This window comes from Orcinus orca, chromosome 2 (assembly GCF_937001465.1).
Source record: "Orcinus orca chromosome 2, mOrcOrc1.1, whole genome shotgun sequence".
Classification (NCBI taxonomy): domain Eukaryota; kingdom Metazoa; phylum Chordata; class Mammalia; order Artiodactyla; family Delphinidae; genus Orcinus; species Orcinus orca.
Window position 1 is genome coordinate 8,042,348 of NC_064560.1, and position 16,728 is coordinate 8,059,075.

The 16,728-nt window shown below is 42.0% G+C and overlaps 1 protein-coding gene across 8 annotated transcripts in view; it reads left to right on the top strand.

The window, feature by feature from the left end:
- FRMD4A (FERM domain containing 4A) overlaps window positions 1–16,728 on the top strand; it is a 638,605-nt gene that overhangs the window by 436,192 nt on the left and 185,685 nt on the right. For all 8 annotated transcript variants that reach the window (XM_049705588.1, XM_033403426.2, XM_033403427.2 and 5 more), the window contains one exon: window positions 4,056–4,121. In XM_049705588.1, the coding sequence (XP_049561545.1) occupies window positions 4,056–4,121 (66 nt within the window). The remainder of the gene's footprint in view (window positions 1–4,055; window positions 4,122–16,728) is intronic.

Sequence of the window (16,728 nt, forward strand, 5' to 3'; positions counted from 1 at the left end):
CACTTGGCGGGCTTCTGCTTGGTATGGAATTGTATCGTAACAAGTCGATTTATGGCTGGAGCGGTAGCCAGCTGACATCTGCAAGAAGCCTTGTTCTCCAAAAGCATTTCCTTTGAGGATGATGCCAGCCCTTCAGTTGTGCCTGAGCAGCTGAAAACAAGAACAAGGAAAGGAATATTTGTTTACAATTGTTCGTATTCAAAAGAAAATTTCACTGTGCCCTGGAAGCCAGACAGAGCTACAGATGTCCAACCACTCTTTCTCCGTACACACCCAGGACGGCAAACTTCTTCTGAACTGATGACGAGAACAGGCTGCTCCGATCTCCCATCCGTGTAGAACAATAGACAGGTCTCCCTTTTGAGAAAAAAAAAGCCACAGCTGTGCTGTCAAAAGAAAGTTGTGCTTTCAAAGACGTGATGATTCAGAGCTGAGTCTCGGTTTAGACTCACTTCTCTGTGCTGACTTTTCTCGGGGACGGTTTGCCTTCCAAAAGGGAGGCAGCTTGTAAATTTCCTATTAGACTAGGGAGTGTGCTTATAAATTCCTCAGGGCTTAGTAATGAGATTTTGTTGAAGAGAAGAATGAATTGGAAGCTCCTTGGGTAGATCTTAACATCTGGATGCATAGCTACTTCTTTAAACTGCTGAGCAGATGAGGTGAGATCAAGGGAATGGGAATTGTATGTTTCAGATGAAAATGAGACTCTCACGATACACTTTTAGGTATGGGTATGAACTCGGGGTCACGTCACACTTGGCATGCTTGGAAATATTTTGAGAAAATGATAGGCTACCTCTTCTTTATGACTGTTATTAGAACTTTATTTGATACAGTAATGTCTTGGATACCAATTTTCCTTGGTTTTTATATAGCTTATTAGAACGTGAATAAGTAACTCAAGAACATGTTTATACCCTTAACCTTTGACAGTAAAAGGAAGTTCAAAACTTTGTGCTTTAAATATGCACAGGACAAGCAGAATTGCTTTCTAAAACTTCCTTAAAATTGTCCCCACCCTTCAGAGAATTTTCTCAAATTCTTAATAAATGTTTTTGAAGGAATTCCAAAATAATATGCCAGATGGTTGTAGCACTCTCCTTTCTAGAACTCCCTCTCTGTTGATCTTGAGTTCTTCCTAATGAGAACTCAAGTGCTGAATATCTAAAATGTTATCCAGAGTACTTGTACAGTTGCTGTCAGCTGCCCTATTGAAACTTGAACATTTTGGGTACCCTTTTCTTTCTTTTTTTTTTTTGGCTGCGTTGGGTCTTCGTTGCTGTGCGTGGGCTTTCTTTAGTTGCGGTGAGTGGGGACTACTCGTCGTTGCAGTGCACGGGCTTCTCATTGCGGGGGCTTCTCTTGTTGCGGAGCATGGGGTCTAGGCGCTCGGGCTTCAGTAGTTGTGGCATGCGGGCTGCAGTAGTTGTGGCTCGCGGGCTCTAGGGCGCAGGCTCAGTAGTTGTGGCGCATGGGCTTAGTTGCTCCGCGGCATGTGGGATTTTCCTGGACCAGGGCTCGAACCCGTGTCGCCTGCATTGGCAGACGGCCTGCCTGGGTGCACCCAGACGGAAGCCCTGGGTGCACTTTTCTGTTAAAAGAATAATTCATACATTTTGGTATGGAAGCATATATTTTTGTGTAATTTATAATTATAGTAGTTTTCTTTGAACTTAGAGGGGTGAATGATTGAGATGAAGCCAATGGATTTTTTTTTCCAGCAAAGTTTATTTATTTTGTAAAAGTTGTTTTCTTTTTTTAAATTGAGATATAGTTGACTTATAAGATTATATTAAGGCATGCAACATAATGATTCTATATCCGTATATATTGTGACATGACCACCACAGTAAGTCTAGCTAACATCTGTCCCCATATATGTTACAAGATTTTTTTCTTGTGATGAGAACTTTTAATATCTGCTGTCTTAGCAACTCTCAAATATATGACACAGTATTATTCATTGTAGTTAGCATGCTGTACGATACATTCCCAAGTCTTATTTATTTTAACTGGAAGCTTGTACTTTTTGACCGCCTTCCCCCATTCACACCCGCCCCCCACGTCCATCCCCTGTCTTTGGCAACCACCAGCGTGTTCTCTGTATCTAGGGGCTCATGGTTTTTTGGTTTCGTTTGTCTTAGATTCCACATATAAGTGACATCACACAGTATTTGTCTTCTTCTGTCTGACTTACTTCACTGAGCATAATGCCCTCCACGTCCATCCATGTTGTCACCACTAGCAAGATTTCCTCTTTTTTACAGCTGAATCATATTCTTATGAATCACTGTGAGTGATAGTATGACTTGATGGAAGCATGAATAATAATATGGCTTCGTTGCCTTCTTCAGGGGAAGGAGAAAGAATTCTCTCATAGGAGGACACAGCAGCTTTGCACGTGCCGATGGTCAGGGAATGAGCGGGGTTGGGCAACAAGAGAAGAGGCCACCTTCTGCGTGTTTCCTGGAGAAGGCGCTTCCAGGAAGGGACTCTGATGCCCACGTCGTGAGGCAGGGCCGGAATCAGCCCATGTGCATCCTTCCTTTGGATCTGCATGAAGTGGCTGGTAGCTGGGGAGGAAGAAGGTGGCTTCAGTGGGGGCTACAGTCATATAAAAATCCAAGGACCGAAAGGAGTCCTTGGGTCTTCTGGTCCTGGCAGCTGTACCGGGGCAGCTCATGAGCACCAGTTGTTATATTTTCAGGAATTTTGTGCTCCGCTTGTAAAACATAGGCATTATTAACACTAAATTATATAAACTTACAGTTAAATGAATTATATTAAAAGCAAGGGTAATAAATACTATAATAACTACATAAATCAATCCGCTTCCTAATTATTTTACTGTCCTTTGCTAGCATCTACACTCTTGAGGTAGTGTGTATCGGTTTTTGTTTTGTTTTGTTTTTAACTTACTAGATTACTGGTTTATTATAAAAGGACAAAACTCAGGAACAGCCAGGTAGAAGAGATGCGTAGGGAAGGTATGGGGACGGGGCATGCCCTCTCCCAGCAGCATTCTGTCTGCAGGTGGCATGTGTTATATCTGTCTGTTAGAAACACTCAGTGTTGTCCTGACAGTAGCTTGAAATCGGAGATGGTGAAGATACTTGGAGCGGCAAGACACCTTTTGGTTAGAGTGGTGGCCAGCTGTGACAGCTACCAGAAGGCTTGCTCTTTAGAGGACTTCCTTTGAGGGTGATACCAGGGCTCCAGCAAATGCTACAAAGTAAAACTCTCTCCTTCCAGAAAGCCAACTGTTAAACACTCACCAGCACCCGCATTGGGCCTGCCCACTCGCTTTTGTGTCTGAGATTGGGGTGCAGAGATGAACAGAGGCTTGTTCAAAGTCCTGCAGCCAATAATCAGCGGGGCTAAGATTTGACTCGGGTCTTCCAGTTCCTGCCAAGATGCTCTTCCTATTACACAGATATGTTAGTGGTGAAAGGTACAAGGGTCAGGGGTCAAGTTCAGCTGTGAGCACTTATCTCCAGGGTTCCTGTAACATAAGTGAAAGCTCTGTACGGAGTAGAGTCATAAATGAGGAGAGGGGATGAGTAACACAGAAATCAAATGCAGTTGGCAGCGGGGTGGTCGTCTGCTCCCTTTGATCAGTTAGGGGGATAAGTCGAGAGGTGCAGAGACCAGATACTGAACTGTGTCCCTCATGCACGGTGATAAAATTATTGAATGGAAGAATGACTCAAGAATGAAGAACACTTGTCACCACCTGATATTATGGTATATACGCATTTGCTAGTTTATTTTACATCTCCCCCGTTAGAATGTAAGCTCCATGAGGGCAGGGACCTAGTCTTGTGTGCTGCTGTACACCCAGCTCTCAGAATAGTGCTTGGCACACAGAATATGCTCAATAAATACTGTTGAATGAATGAATGACCCAATCCTGCCGCATCTTGGCCTCATATGGCTCCAACTCCCAGGGGAAGCTTTGCCCAGAGGAACGTGCCTGGTGACATCAGCATTGGGGACGCTCTAACCTGTGAAAGGCCGCTAGGCTCTTGGTGACCATCATTTGTCTTTTTTCTTAGATGACGGAAGGCCGTCGATGTCAAGTACATCTTCTTGATGACCGGAAGCTGGAACTCCTAGTACAGGTAAATGACTTTTGGCCAACTTTCTAAGTCTCTTCTGTGACTGATGCAGTTCAGACTTTGATTCAGCTGAAGGGTGGGTGAGAATATAAACTGTGTTAAAACCTCTGTTAAAATCTGCGAGTGAGGACTGGGGCACACGGTGGTATCTGTGTGTGTGTGTGAGTGCTATTTTTGCTCATTCTGTGTCTTTGTGCGCCACGCCTAAGGCATTCGAGGCCAGATGTAGATCTAACCTATTGTTACAAACCTCTAGAAAAGGAAATTCCACAACTGCCATTAACTAATCTTTCTACATGGAAGGAGTTAACTATAATATAACCTAGAGAACTCTTGCTACAATTAAGACTGATTTTGTCATCTTCCTGGCTCAGAGGGGATAGAAAACAGTTTGTTGTTTTCAAGTTACGCCTTCATAGATGTGAAGAAAGAAAAACAATCTCCTGGCTCTGTCTTCCCTCTAAGGGCTCAGTAACCCCCGATCCCCTCCCATAGGTCATCACTGCCATCGCTGTTGACCATCTATACGTCAGTTAACACACAGGAAATCAATCCATTTATCCCCAAACTAAGAACATATCAGTGGCAGAGAAGTCAGAGCAGGAATTAGAATCATAGACCCTGGTTTTGTTCAGCTTCAAAAAATATGTATCATTGTTTTCCTCAAAGCCCTAAAGAATGACGTTGCCAAACTTGATTTAAAGAACTTCACTCTAAATCTGTTGCTTGCTTCCAGCTTTTCTAACTCGATTTGCTTGATATTCTCTAATGTCTATAAAAATTCTCAGGGCAGTGCCCCTCATCCTCCCTCATATTTTGCCCTGAAGGAGCTACAGTACATCAGGAGGTTGAAATGATGCCCAGACACTCAGATCTCTTACTTGTACTTGCTGCTGGGATTTGAAAATGTTCAGACTGCCAACTTAAAGAGTGAATACTTTTAATAAGATTTCAATTATAAAGGTATTACAAATGCAGTGTAGGGAAGAGAGAAACCGTGGGAAGAAGCTCAAAACCATAACATACTAGTTTGACTACTATTCTCACTTTAGCAGATTTCTTTCCAGCTTTTTTTCATCTTTGTATTTCTTACATGGTTGTAATCATAATGTGTGACTAATTCTCTGTATTTTTTTTTCACTTAATGTCTTTCATCAGCCTTTTCCAAGTTACTGTAAGTTGTCATCTTTGTTCATAGCTGCATAAATTCCAGAAATGGATATTCCATTAGTATCAAATCATTTACCCGTTTGGGTCCATTGAAGGTTTCTTTACAATTTTTCCACAATTACAAGTAAATGCTGTGATTAATTTATCTACCTGTGTAGGGTTCTTTCACATTTTGGATTACGTCCTTGTTAGATTAGATTCAGAGGATCACATTCATATTAAGAGTTAAAACTTCCGCTTGGATTTGGAGGGTGGGGCAGTGGACAGGACTGCAAAGTGAGCAAGGTCTCTTCAGTTAGCAGCGTCACTAACTAACAAAGCATTTGGAGCTTTAAATTGTTAAGAAGCATCTTCAGATGCTTAGAGGTGAGCGGTCTGGTGTGTTTTAGTTGCTTTTTTTATACCAACTCTTAGAAAGCAGCCGCTCTCTTAAACAGGAAATAAGACCTCAAGTGGCAGTGAAATGACAGTCCGTCGGCCAGCCTGCCCTGGGAAAGTATGATTGGGGGCATCTGAAGTGGACTCGAGTCACAGAAAAGAGATGTAATTACTGATGTGCAGCAGTTTTGGAAAGGTCATCCTCAACCCTTGACCATCAAGAAAATGTTGAATTAGGCTAAACAAGAGAAGTTTATACTCTTCCCATCCCTTTTTAGAACATGCTTCAAATGTTATTCCCTCTTCCTAGAACACTGCTTCCCATACCCTCACCTCTGTCCCTGGATGGTTTCTGTTAAACTTTCAGTTCACAGCTTAGAAGACACTTTCCCCACCAAGGCTTTCCCTGGCCCCCCTGCCCCTCCCAGGTCTGGGTCTTACTGTTACCAAACCAGACTTGGGTCTACTATCCTGCATGCAGTAAAGCTGACTGCTGATACCAAGTTGTGGTGAAGGGAAGTGCAGCATTTATTGCAGGCACCAAGCAAGGAGTTTGGGAAGCTAATATTCACAAGGCCTGAACTCCCAACTGCTTTCAGGGAACGCTTTTTAAAGACAGGATGAGGAAGAGGGTTGCGGGGTGTGTGATCAGCTCATGGACATTCTTCTGATTGGTTGGTGGAGAGGTAATCGGGAGTCAACATCATCAACCTTCTGGTTCCAACCAGTCTGGGGTCTGTGTGCCTGTGGTCAGCGTACACTTAACTTCTTCCACCTGGTGAGGGGCTTAGTACCTCCAAAACAGCTCAAAGGATATGGTTCAGAATATTATCTGTGACCCTTGAGTCCTTGATTTTGTTTAATGGCTAAACGATTATTATTTTCTCTGACTTGACTGTTTTCCTTTGTTTTTGCATTTTCTCACTTCTCTGATTAAATTTGCTCTTTGGAACTTGGGGAAGGCCTAGGAGGCTAAAGTTCTTCTATAAACAAGAGGCAGGCGGAGGCCATGGGGTGTCTGTCTGGGAAGGCCCCTGGGGTCCTGCTCAGTGACATTAGCTGTCACCCTTCCCCCTGAGGTTTCCCTCTTGCTGTCACAATTCATCACAACTCACTGCCATTGCCTGTTTACTTCTCAGCGTTTCCCAGAGCCACCAACAATTTGAGGGCTGGGTCTGTGTCATGATCACTGTGTGTCCCCAGCACTCAGCCCAGTGCCTGGCACATAGGTCACTAAATAGATCCTTGTGGAATGAAAGAATGGGCAAATCCTAAGATAACCGTGGAAGTACCTCCCCAAAGGACCACAGAACCAATTGCTCTGCAGAGAACCAAAAAAAAAAAGAAAACATGGAAGCAGCCTAATTGTCCATCGATGGAGGAATGGATAAAAAAAAGATGTGGTGCATATATACAATGGAATACTACTCGACCATAAAAAAGAACAAAATAATGCCATTTGCAGCGACATGGATGGACCTAGAGATTGTCACACTGAGTGAAGTAAGTCAGACAGAGAAAGACAAATATATGACATTGCTTGTATGTGGAATCTAAAAAACTGGTACAAATGAACTTATTTACGAAACAGAAATAGAGTTACAGATGTAGAAAACAAATGTATGGTTACCAAGGATGAAAGGGAGGTGAGGAGGGATAAATTGGGAGATTGGGATTGACATATACACACTACTATATATAAAATAGGTAACTAATAAGAACCTACTGTAACTAGACAACCACAGAGATTATTTCCTGCACCGGTGCAGACCTGGCCACTCTGAATGGAAGCATTTCCCTTCTCTGGGTTACAGAGCACAATGGCGATAATCCCAACATCGAAGGCTTATTATAAAGCCGTTTGAGATTACGTAGTGGAATCTGCACATCCTAATTCCTGTTGACCTTGAGTAAATCCCACATTACCTGTACAGGGGAAAGAGCAAAGGTCAGGAGTGCACGTACGGGAATTTAATATTTGAAAGGCTTATCCCTAAATCCACAGGCAGGTCCCTGACACCGTGACATTACCATGTACCTCCCTAAGTCCTTAAATTGCACTTAAGGACAGCTGGAACGATGCTACGACACAAAGATGTCGTTCGGTAACAAGTCAAGCCTTCAGCTTTGCTCATCCGTTTGGACTTCGTTCAGCTGCATCACACTCCCATCCAACCCAGAGACAGTGGCATTTGCGCTGTTGCCCAAAACTGTTTCAACCAATTAGAAGTGTACTCGAAAAAGCCCGCATCAAAATGAGAGAGGCCGCCATCATGTACGTCTCTCAATCAACCTCTTCTTGACGCTTCCATAACCAGACAAGAGGGCGTCATGCATGTTTTGTATTAAACTGAACTCTTCACGTCTGCTCTGCGTACAGTTATTCCTTTAAAATGACTTTCTTCACTTTTTTTCTGACCTGAATGCGTGTTTAAGGGAGCATTTTGGAAGCAAAGAAAGGGAAATGTGCTTTAGCCTTAGTAAGAGTCATTGCATTAAGATGGAGAAGAATTTCCTGACAGTGAGGGTCGGTTGGTGGAGAACTGGAAGCCATAAATGGGAAGATTCTGGGCCCTTTCTCTTGGGTTTTTTAAAAATAGAATAGATTTTCGCTAGATTGGAATGCCTGAGGTGTGGTCCTTCCTTATTAGGGTCTCTTGAGGCTTATGATACTATATGAGATCCTGTCCTCCAGGAAGAAAGGCCAGTGCAAGAAAAACAGACCTGTTTTTTAAAGCCCTTTCCCAGCACTTTAGATGAGTGGGTATTATGCTCTGTTGGCAGAATTTCTTCCCTTTGATGATAGAGCAAATCAGAGTCCTCTCCATCCCCGCAACTCTGCCACAGTGGGAGCTGTGATGCGGGGCAGATCCTAGGATTACCGTGTCTCTCTAACCCCATCTCTAAGTGGCCATTGGCAGCACATTTATAACTGTCTACTTCATTAAAATAGAGGAACAAAGTGTCCTGTGATTCTGAGAAACGGAACAAACTTCAACAAGTCAGTGTTTTTCAAGAGAATTAAAGAGAGTAGCTAAACTATTGTTCTCAGTTACATGGTGTCCCTAATCTTGAGAAAACCAGTGGGACGGAAACATCAGGAGAGATTTAAAGCTACACTGCAGAGTACATTGGAGCCCTTGAAATGTGGCCAGTCCCAGTCAAGATGGGCTGTGAGTGTGAAATATGCACCAGATTTTGAAGCTTCATATTTTTTTAAATAAAAGGAAAATATCTTATTAATGATTTTTATATCGATGATTCCATGTTGAAATGATAATATTTGGGGTGAGGTGAAAGAAAATACATAATTAAAATTAATCTCACCTATTTCTTGTTCCTTGTTTCATTTGGCTACTAAAAACGTTACAATTTCCTATTGGCCTCCCATGATATTTCTGTTGGACAGCGATCTTTTTTTTTTTTAAATAGATCTTCATTGGAGTATAATTGCTTCACAGTACTGTGTTAGTTTCTGTTGTACAACAAAGTGAATCAACCATATGCATACATATATCCCCCTATCCCATCCCTCTTGCGTCTCCCTCCCACCCTCCCTATCCCACCCCTCTAGGTGGTCACAAAGCACCGAGCCGATCTCCCTGTGCAGCTACTTCCCACTAGCTATCTGTTTTACATTTGGTAGTGTATATATGTCCATGCCACTCTCTCACTTCGTTCCAGTTAACCATTTCCCCTCTCCATGTCCTCAAGTCCATTCTCTGTGTCTTCCTCTTTATTCCTGCCCTGACATTAGGTTCATCAGTACCATTTTTGTTTTTTTAGGATTCCATACATATGCATTAGCATACGGTATTTGTTTTTCCTTCTGACTTACTTCACTCTGTATGACAGACTCTAGGTCCATCCATCTCACTACAAATAACTCAATTTCATTTCTTTTTATGGCGAGTAATATTCCATTGTATATATGTGCCACATCTTTATCCATTCATCTGTCAATGGACATTTAGGTTGGTTCCATGTCCTGGCTATTGTAAATAGTGCTGCAGTGAACATTGTGGTACATGTCTCTTTTTGAATTATGGCTTTATCAGGGTATATGCCCAGTAGTGGGATTGCTGGGTCGTATGGTAGTTCTATTTTTAGTTTTTTAAGGAACCTCCATACTGTTCTCCATAGTGGTTGTATCAATTTACATTCCCACCAACAGTGCAGGAGGGTTCCCTTTTCACCACACCCTTTCCAACATTTATTGTTTCTAGATTTTTTGATAATGGCCGTTCTGACCGGTGTGAGGTAATACCTCATCGTAGTCGTGATTTGTATTTCTCTAATAATTAGTGATGTTGAGCATCTTTTCATGTGCCTCTTGGCCATCTGTATGTCTTCTTTGGTGAAATTTCTATTTAGCTCTTCCACCTATTTTTTAATTGGATTATTTGTTTTTTTGATATTGAGTTCCATGAGCTGTTTGTATGTTTTGGAGATTAATCCTTTGTCCGTTGTTTCATTTGCAAATATTTTCCCCCATTCTGAGGGTTGTCTTTTCATCTTGTTTATGGTTTCCTTTGCTGTGCAAAAGCTTTTAATTTCATTTGTTCAGGTTTTAAGGTCCTATTTGTTTATTTTTATTTTTATTTTCATTACTCTAGGAGGTGGGTCAAAAAAGATCTTGCTGTGGCTTATGTCAAAGATTGGTTTTCCTATGTTTTCCTCTAAGAGTTTTATAGTGTCTGGTCTTACATTTAGGTCTTTAATCCATTTTTAGTTTATTTTTGTGTATGGTGTTAGGGAGTGTTCTAATTTCATTCTTTTACATGTAGCTCTCCAGTTTTCGCAGCACCACTTATTGAAGAGGCTGTCTCTTCTCCATTGTATGGTCTTGCGTCCTTTGTTGTAAATTAGGTGCCCATATGTGTGTGGGTTTATCTCTGGGCTTTCTATCCCGTTGCATTGATTGATATTTCTGTTTTTGTGCCAGTACCTTACTGTCTTGATTACTGTAGCTTTGTAGTGCAGTTTGAAGTTGGGGAGCCTGATTCCTCCAGCTCCATTTTTCTTTCTCAAGATTGCTTTAGCTATTCGGGGTCTTTTGGGTTTCCATAAAAATTGTAATATTTTTTGTTCTAATCCTGTGAAGAATGCCACTGGTAGTTTGATAGGAATTGCATTGAATCTGTAGATTGCTTTGGGTAGTATAGTCATTGTCACAATATTGATTCTTCCAATCCAAGAACATGGTATATTTCTCCATCTGTTTATGTCATCTTTGATTTCTTTGATCAGTGTTTTATAGTTTTCTGAGTACAAGTCTTTCGCCTCCTTTGGTAGGTTTATTCCTAGGTATTTTATTCTTTTTGTTGCGATGGTAAGTGGGATTGTTTCCTTAATTTCTCTTTCTGATTTTTCGTTGTTAGTATATAGGAATGCCAGAGATTTCTGTGCATTAATTTTGTATCCTGCAGCCTTACCGAATTCATTGTTTAGTTCTAGTAGTTTTCTGGTAGCATCTTTAGGATTTTCTATATATAGTATAATGCCATCTGCAAACAGTGAAATTTTTACTTCTTCTTTTCCAATTTGTATTCCTTTATTTCTTTTCCTTCTCTGATTTCCATGGCTAGGACTTCCAAAATTTTGTTGAATAAGAGTGGCAAGAGTGGACATCCTTATCTTTTTCCTGATCTTAGAGGAAATACTTTCAGTTTTTCACCATTGAGTATGATGTTGGCTGTGGGTTTGTCATATATGGCCTTTATTATGTTGAGGTAGTTTCCCTTTATGCCCATTTTCTGGAGAGTTTTTATCATAAATGATTGTTGAATTTTGTCGAAAGCTTTTTCTGCACTTATAGAGATGATCATATGGTTTTTATTCCTTAATTTGTTAATGTGGTGTATCACATTGATTGATTTGCGTATATTGACGAATCCTTGCATCCCTGGGATAAATCCCACTTGATCATGGTGTATGATCCTTTTAATGTGCTGTTGGATTCTGTTTGCTAGTATTTTTTGTTCAGGATTTTTGCATCTATGTTCATCAGTGATATTGGTCTATAATTTTCTTTTTTTGTGATATCTTTTTCTGATTTTGGTATCAGGGTGATGGTGACTTCATAGAGTGAATTTAGGAGTGTTTCTCCCTCTGCAGTTTTTTGGAAGAGTTTGAGAAGGATTGGTGTTAGCTCTTCACTAAAGTTTGATAGTATTCGCCTGTGAAGCCATCTGGTCCTGGACTTTTGTTTGTTGGAAGATTTTTAATTGCAGTTTCAATTTCATTACCTGTGATAGGTCTGTTTATATTTTCTAATTCTTCCTGGTTCAGTCTTAGAAAAGTGTACGTATCCAAGAATTTTTCCATTTCTTCGTGGTTGTCCATTTTATTGACATATAGTTGTTTGTAGTAGTCTCTTATAATCCTTTGTATTTCTGTGGTGTCAGTTGTGATTTCTCCTTTTTCATTTCTAATTTTATTGATTTGCGTCCTCTCCCTTTTTTTCTTGATGAGTCTGGCTAAGGTTTATCAATTTTGTTTATCTTCTCAAAGAACCAGCTTTTAGCTTTATTGATCTTTGCTATGGTTTTCTTTGTTTCTATTTCATTTATATCTGTTCTGATCTTTATGATTTCTTTCCTTCTACTGATTTTGGGTTTTCTTTATTCTTCTTTCTCTAGTTGCTTTAGGTATAGGGTTAGATTGTTTATTTGAGATATTTCTTGTTTCTTGAGGTGAGATTGAATTGCTATAAACTTCCCTCTTAGAACTGCTTTTGCTGCGTCCCATAGATTTTGGGTCATCGTGTTTTCATTGTCATTTGTTTCTGTGTACTTTTTATTTCTTCTTTGATTTCTTCAGTGATCTCTTGGTTATTTAGTAGCACACTGTTTAGCCTCCATGTATTTGTGTTTTTTACAGGTTTTTTCCTCTAATTGATTTCCAATCTCATAGCATTGTGGTCAGAAAAGATGCTTGATACAATTTCAATTTTCTTAAATTTTCCAGGGCTTGATTTGTGACCCAAGATGTGATCTGTCCTGGAGAATGTCCCACGTGCACTTGAGAAGAAAATACATTCTGCCACTTTCGGGTGGAATGTTCTATAAATGTCAATTAAAACTATTTGGTCTGTTGTGTCATTTAAAGCTTGTGTTTCCTTATTTATTTTCTGTTTGGATGATCTGTCCATTGGTGTAAGTGGCGTGTTAAATTCCCCTACTATATTATTGTGTTACTGTTGATTTCCCCTTTCATGGTTGTTAGCATTTGCCTTATGTATTGAGGTGCTCCTACGTTGCATGTGTAAACATTTATAATTATTATATCTTCTTGGATTGATCTCTTGATCATTATGTAGTGTCCTTCCTTGTCTCTTGTAACAGTCTTTATTTTAAAGCTGCTACTCCAGCTTTCTTTTGATTTCCATTTGCATGGAATATCTTTTTCCATCCCCTCACTTTCAGTCTCTATGTGTTCCTAGGTCTGAAGTGGGTCTCTTGTAGACAGCATATATATGGGTCTTGTTTTTGTATCCATTTAGCCAGGCTGTGTCTTTTGGTTAGGGCATTTAATCCATTTACATTCAAGGTTATTATTGCTATGTATGTTCCTATTACCATTTTCTTAATTGTTTTTGGTTTGTTTTTGTGGGTCTTCTTCTTCTCTTGTGTTTCCCACCTAAAGAAGTGTCTTTAGCATTTGCTGTAAAGCTGGTTTGGTGGTGCTGAATTCTCTTAGCTTTTGCTTGTCTGTAAAGCTTTTGATTTCTCCATTGAATCTGAGTGAGATCCTTGCTGGCTAGAGTAATGTTGGTTGTAGGTTTTTCTCTTTCATCACTTTAAGTATATCCTGCCGCTCCCTCTGGTCTGCAGAGTTTCTGCTGAAAAGTCAGCTGATAACCTTATGGGGATTCCTTTTTACCTATTTTTTGTTTTTCTCTTGCTGCTTTTAGTATTTTTTCTTTGAATTTAATTTTTATTAGTTTGATTAATATGTGTCTTCGTGTGTTTCTCCTAGGGTTTACCCTGTATGGGACTCTCTGTTTTTCCTGGACTTGGGTGACTATCTCCTTTCCCATGTTAGGGAAGTTAATAATCTCTTCAAATATTTTCTCAGACCCTTTCTTTTTCTCTTCTCCTTCTGGGACCCCTATAATACGGATGTTGGTACGTTTAGTGTTGTCTCAGACGTCTCTGAGATTGTCTTCAATTCTTTTCATTCTTTTTTCTGTATTCTGTTCCTCGGTAGTTATTTCCACCATTTTGTCTTCCAGCTCACTTATTTGTTCTTCTGCCTCAGTTATTCTGTTATTGATTCTTCTAGTATATTTCTCATTTCAGTTATTTTGTTGTTCATCTCTGTTTGTTTGTTCTTTAGTTCTAGATCTTTGTTAAACATTTCTTGTATTTTCTCAATCCGCGCCTCCATTCTGTTTCTGAGATTCTGGATCATCTTTACTATCATTACTCTAAATTCTTTTTCAGGTAGATTGCCTAGTTCCTCTTCATTTATTTGGTCTTGTAGGATTTTACGTTGCTCCTTCATCTGACGTATTTTTTTGCTGTCTCCTTTTTTTTTTTTTTTTTTTTTGATGAGTGGGATTGTGTTCCTGTCTTACTGGTTGTTTGGCCTGAGGCTTCCAACACTGGAGTTTGTAGGCTGTTGGGTAGAGCTAGGTCTTGGTGCCGAGATGAGGACCTCCGGGAGACCTCACTCCGATGAATATTCCCTGGGGTCTGAGGTTCGCTGTTAGTCCAGTGGTTCGGACTCAGAGCTCCCACCGCAGGAGCTTTGGCCTGACCCCTGGCTCGTGAAACAAGATCCCGCCAGCCACAGAGGGCAGCAAAAAAAAAAAAGAAAAAAAAAAAGAGAACAATAACAAAGTAGAAAATAAAATTAGACTAGGAAACTAACAGATATGTTAGAAAGAATATAAGAATCAACAACCGGAAGGTAAAACAGAACCATAATAGTTAAAAAAACAAAGGTGGAAAAGACCTTGGCTGTGGAGGGCGGGGCCTAAGCAGGGGTGGTGGGTGGGGCCTATGCTTACAACCCACAGGACTGGAAAAGGCCCTGGGCGGGTGTGGAGGGTGGAGCTTAGGCTCAATGGACCAGAGTGGCCCAGGCTTGCCTCCTGCCTCTGGTCTCAGACGGCAGGAAAGGCCCTCCACTCCTCTCCCCCTCCTCCTGTCCTGGAGGGCCCCTCCCAACTGCCTCTCCTGCTCTCCTCCACCCCCCAACCCCCACCTCCCTCCTATGTCCCCAGGTCCCATGTGGCCTGTGGGGGCAGGGTTGGAGGGCAGGGCACCCAGCCTGGGAGCCCAGCAGTCTTCCCCGGCCTGAGTGGGTGGGGCAAACGCCCTCTGCTCCTCTCCTGGAGGGCCCCTCCCACCTGCCCCTCCTGTTCTCCCCCGGCCTCCTGCCTATGCCCCCAGGACCACTGCAGCCCAGAGGGGACCACTGAGGGCCTAGGACCTGGCCCGAGAGCCAGGCAGACTTCCCCGGCCGATTGGGTGGGGATACGCTGGGCGCACTCTCCCCTGATCTGAGCCCCTGAGGGTCTCTCCAGGCTTGGGAACCCCTCCCCCCTCTCAGCCACCCCTCAGGGGCTCTGGTCCTGTCCGGCCTCCACTTCTCCTCCCCGCTCAGTCCCCCCATGTCCTGCAGGTTCGCTTGGGGCTTCCTTCCGTCTCCTTGGGTGTCGAGGTCCCCCACCAGCGTCTGGCAGGTGCCCTAGTTGTAGGGAGACCTGAACTCCATGTCTTCCCACACCACCGTCTTGACTCCTCCCCATTTCTCCAGTTTTTCAGCAATCTTTGAAGGATTAAGAGTAGATCATTTAAGTAAGAGAAAAAATTATGACCCTAATAGACTTAAGGTTATCCAGATTTCCTACTGGATGTCCTCCACAATAATGCTGGGACTTTACAGTTCTTCACAGTAGAGTTTCTCTGGAGCGTATCTCATTTAATCTCCACATTAACTGTGCTAACTCAGGTGAGGAAACAGAAATTCAGAAAGGTCGATTAACTTGCTCAAGGTCACAGAGTAGTATATGCAGCTGGAACATTGATCCTCTGATGTTTCAACCTGTTCTCTTTCACTGCACAAGTAAGAAGTATATACGATAAATATCTGAGATGTGAGGTAGTTCGTGTATAATGTGGCTGCCATGTTGGCCCCAACACCAGCTTCATAAATTACCGGAATTAAAGACTTAAAACCTCATCTCAGGTCGAGGCTTCCCTGGGTCATTTCGTCTGTTTGAACTCAGTTTCTAATCGATATAGTGAAGATGTACAGATTTGACACATGACGAAGAGTTTCTGCATCGTGTTGAAGCCTGAGGGTATCAGGTGTGGAAGACACTTAGGCAGCAGCAGATTAAATAATTCTTGCCTTGTCATCACTTTTCTCTGCCTGACAAAGATGCTAGTGATACTGGCTTAAAGGTTAAGTAAGTTAATATGAGCTCTGAATAAAGCAGCACTGAAGGCAGAGTAAATATTCTTACCTATAATGGGCTTAAAAAATACAAGCTGGATATGACTTTTTTAGAAAACCTGGAGCTCAGTTAGTGCTGCGTGGAATAAGTGAACAGCTCTGGGTTCTCTGCATGTGCGCACATACCCACATACACAGGCAGATACGCTCACCCCCCCATCCTCAGCTACTTCCGTGTTTATCACGTTCTTCTGTAAAAATACAAAGGATTGTTCTCTACCAAGGAAGCCAGGAATTCCCCCAGAACGCACTTTGCCAAGAGAAGAAATATACAGAGTTGATTCTGTATCTTCTCCACCGAGAAGGGTGGTCTGCTCCACCCGCTGGCCCATCTGCTGAAGCGTGAGCTGCCTCGGCCATCTGCTCCTGTCTGGTCTGAAGTCACCAGGAGGTACAGTCTCAGCCAGTGGTGGGAAGCCCTGTGCAGAAGCTGGGAGCAGACCGAGGGCCCGGGCTGTGATGAACCTTCTGTCCGGGACCTCCCAGGCCACCAGCCCACCTCATAAAACGAGCCAGAGGGGGAGTGAAGCAGCACTGCTTTGGGCTGACCTCAGACGTCACCGTGATCACCGTCACCATTTGTCAAGCTTCT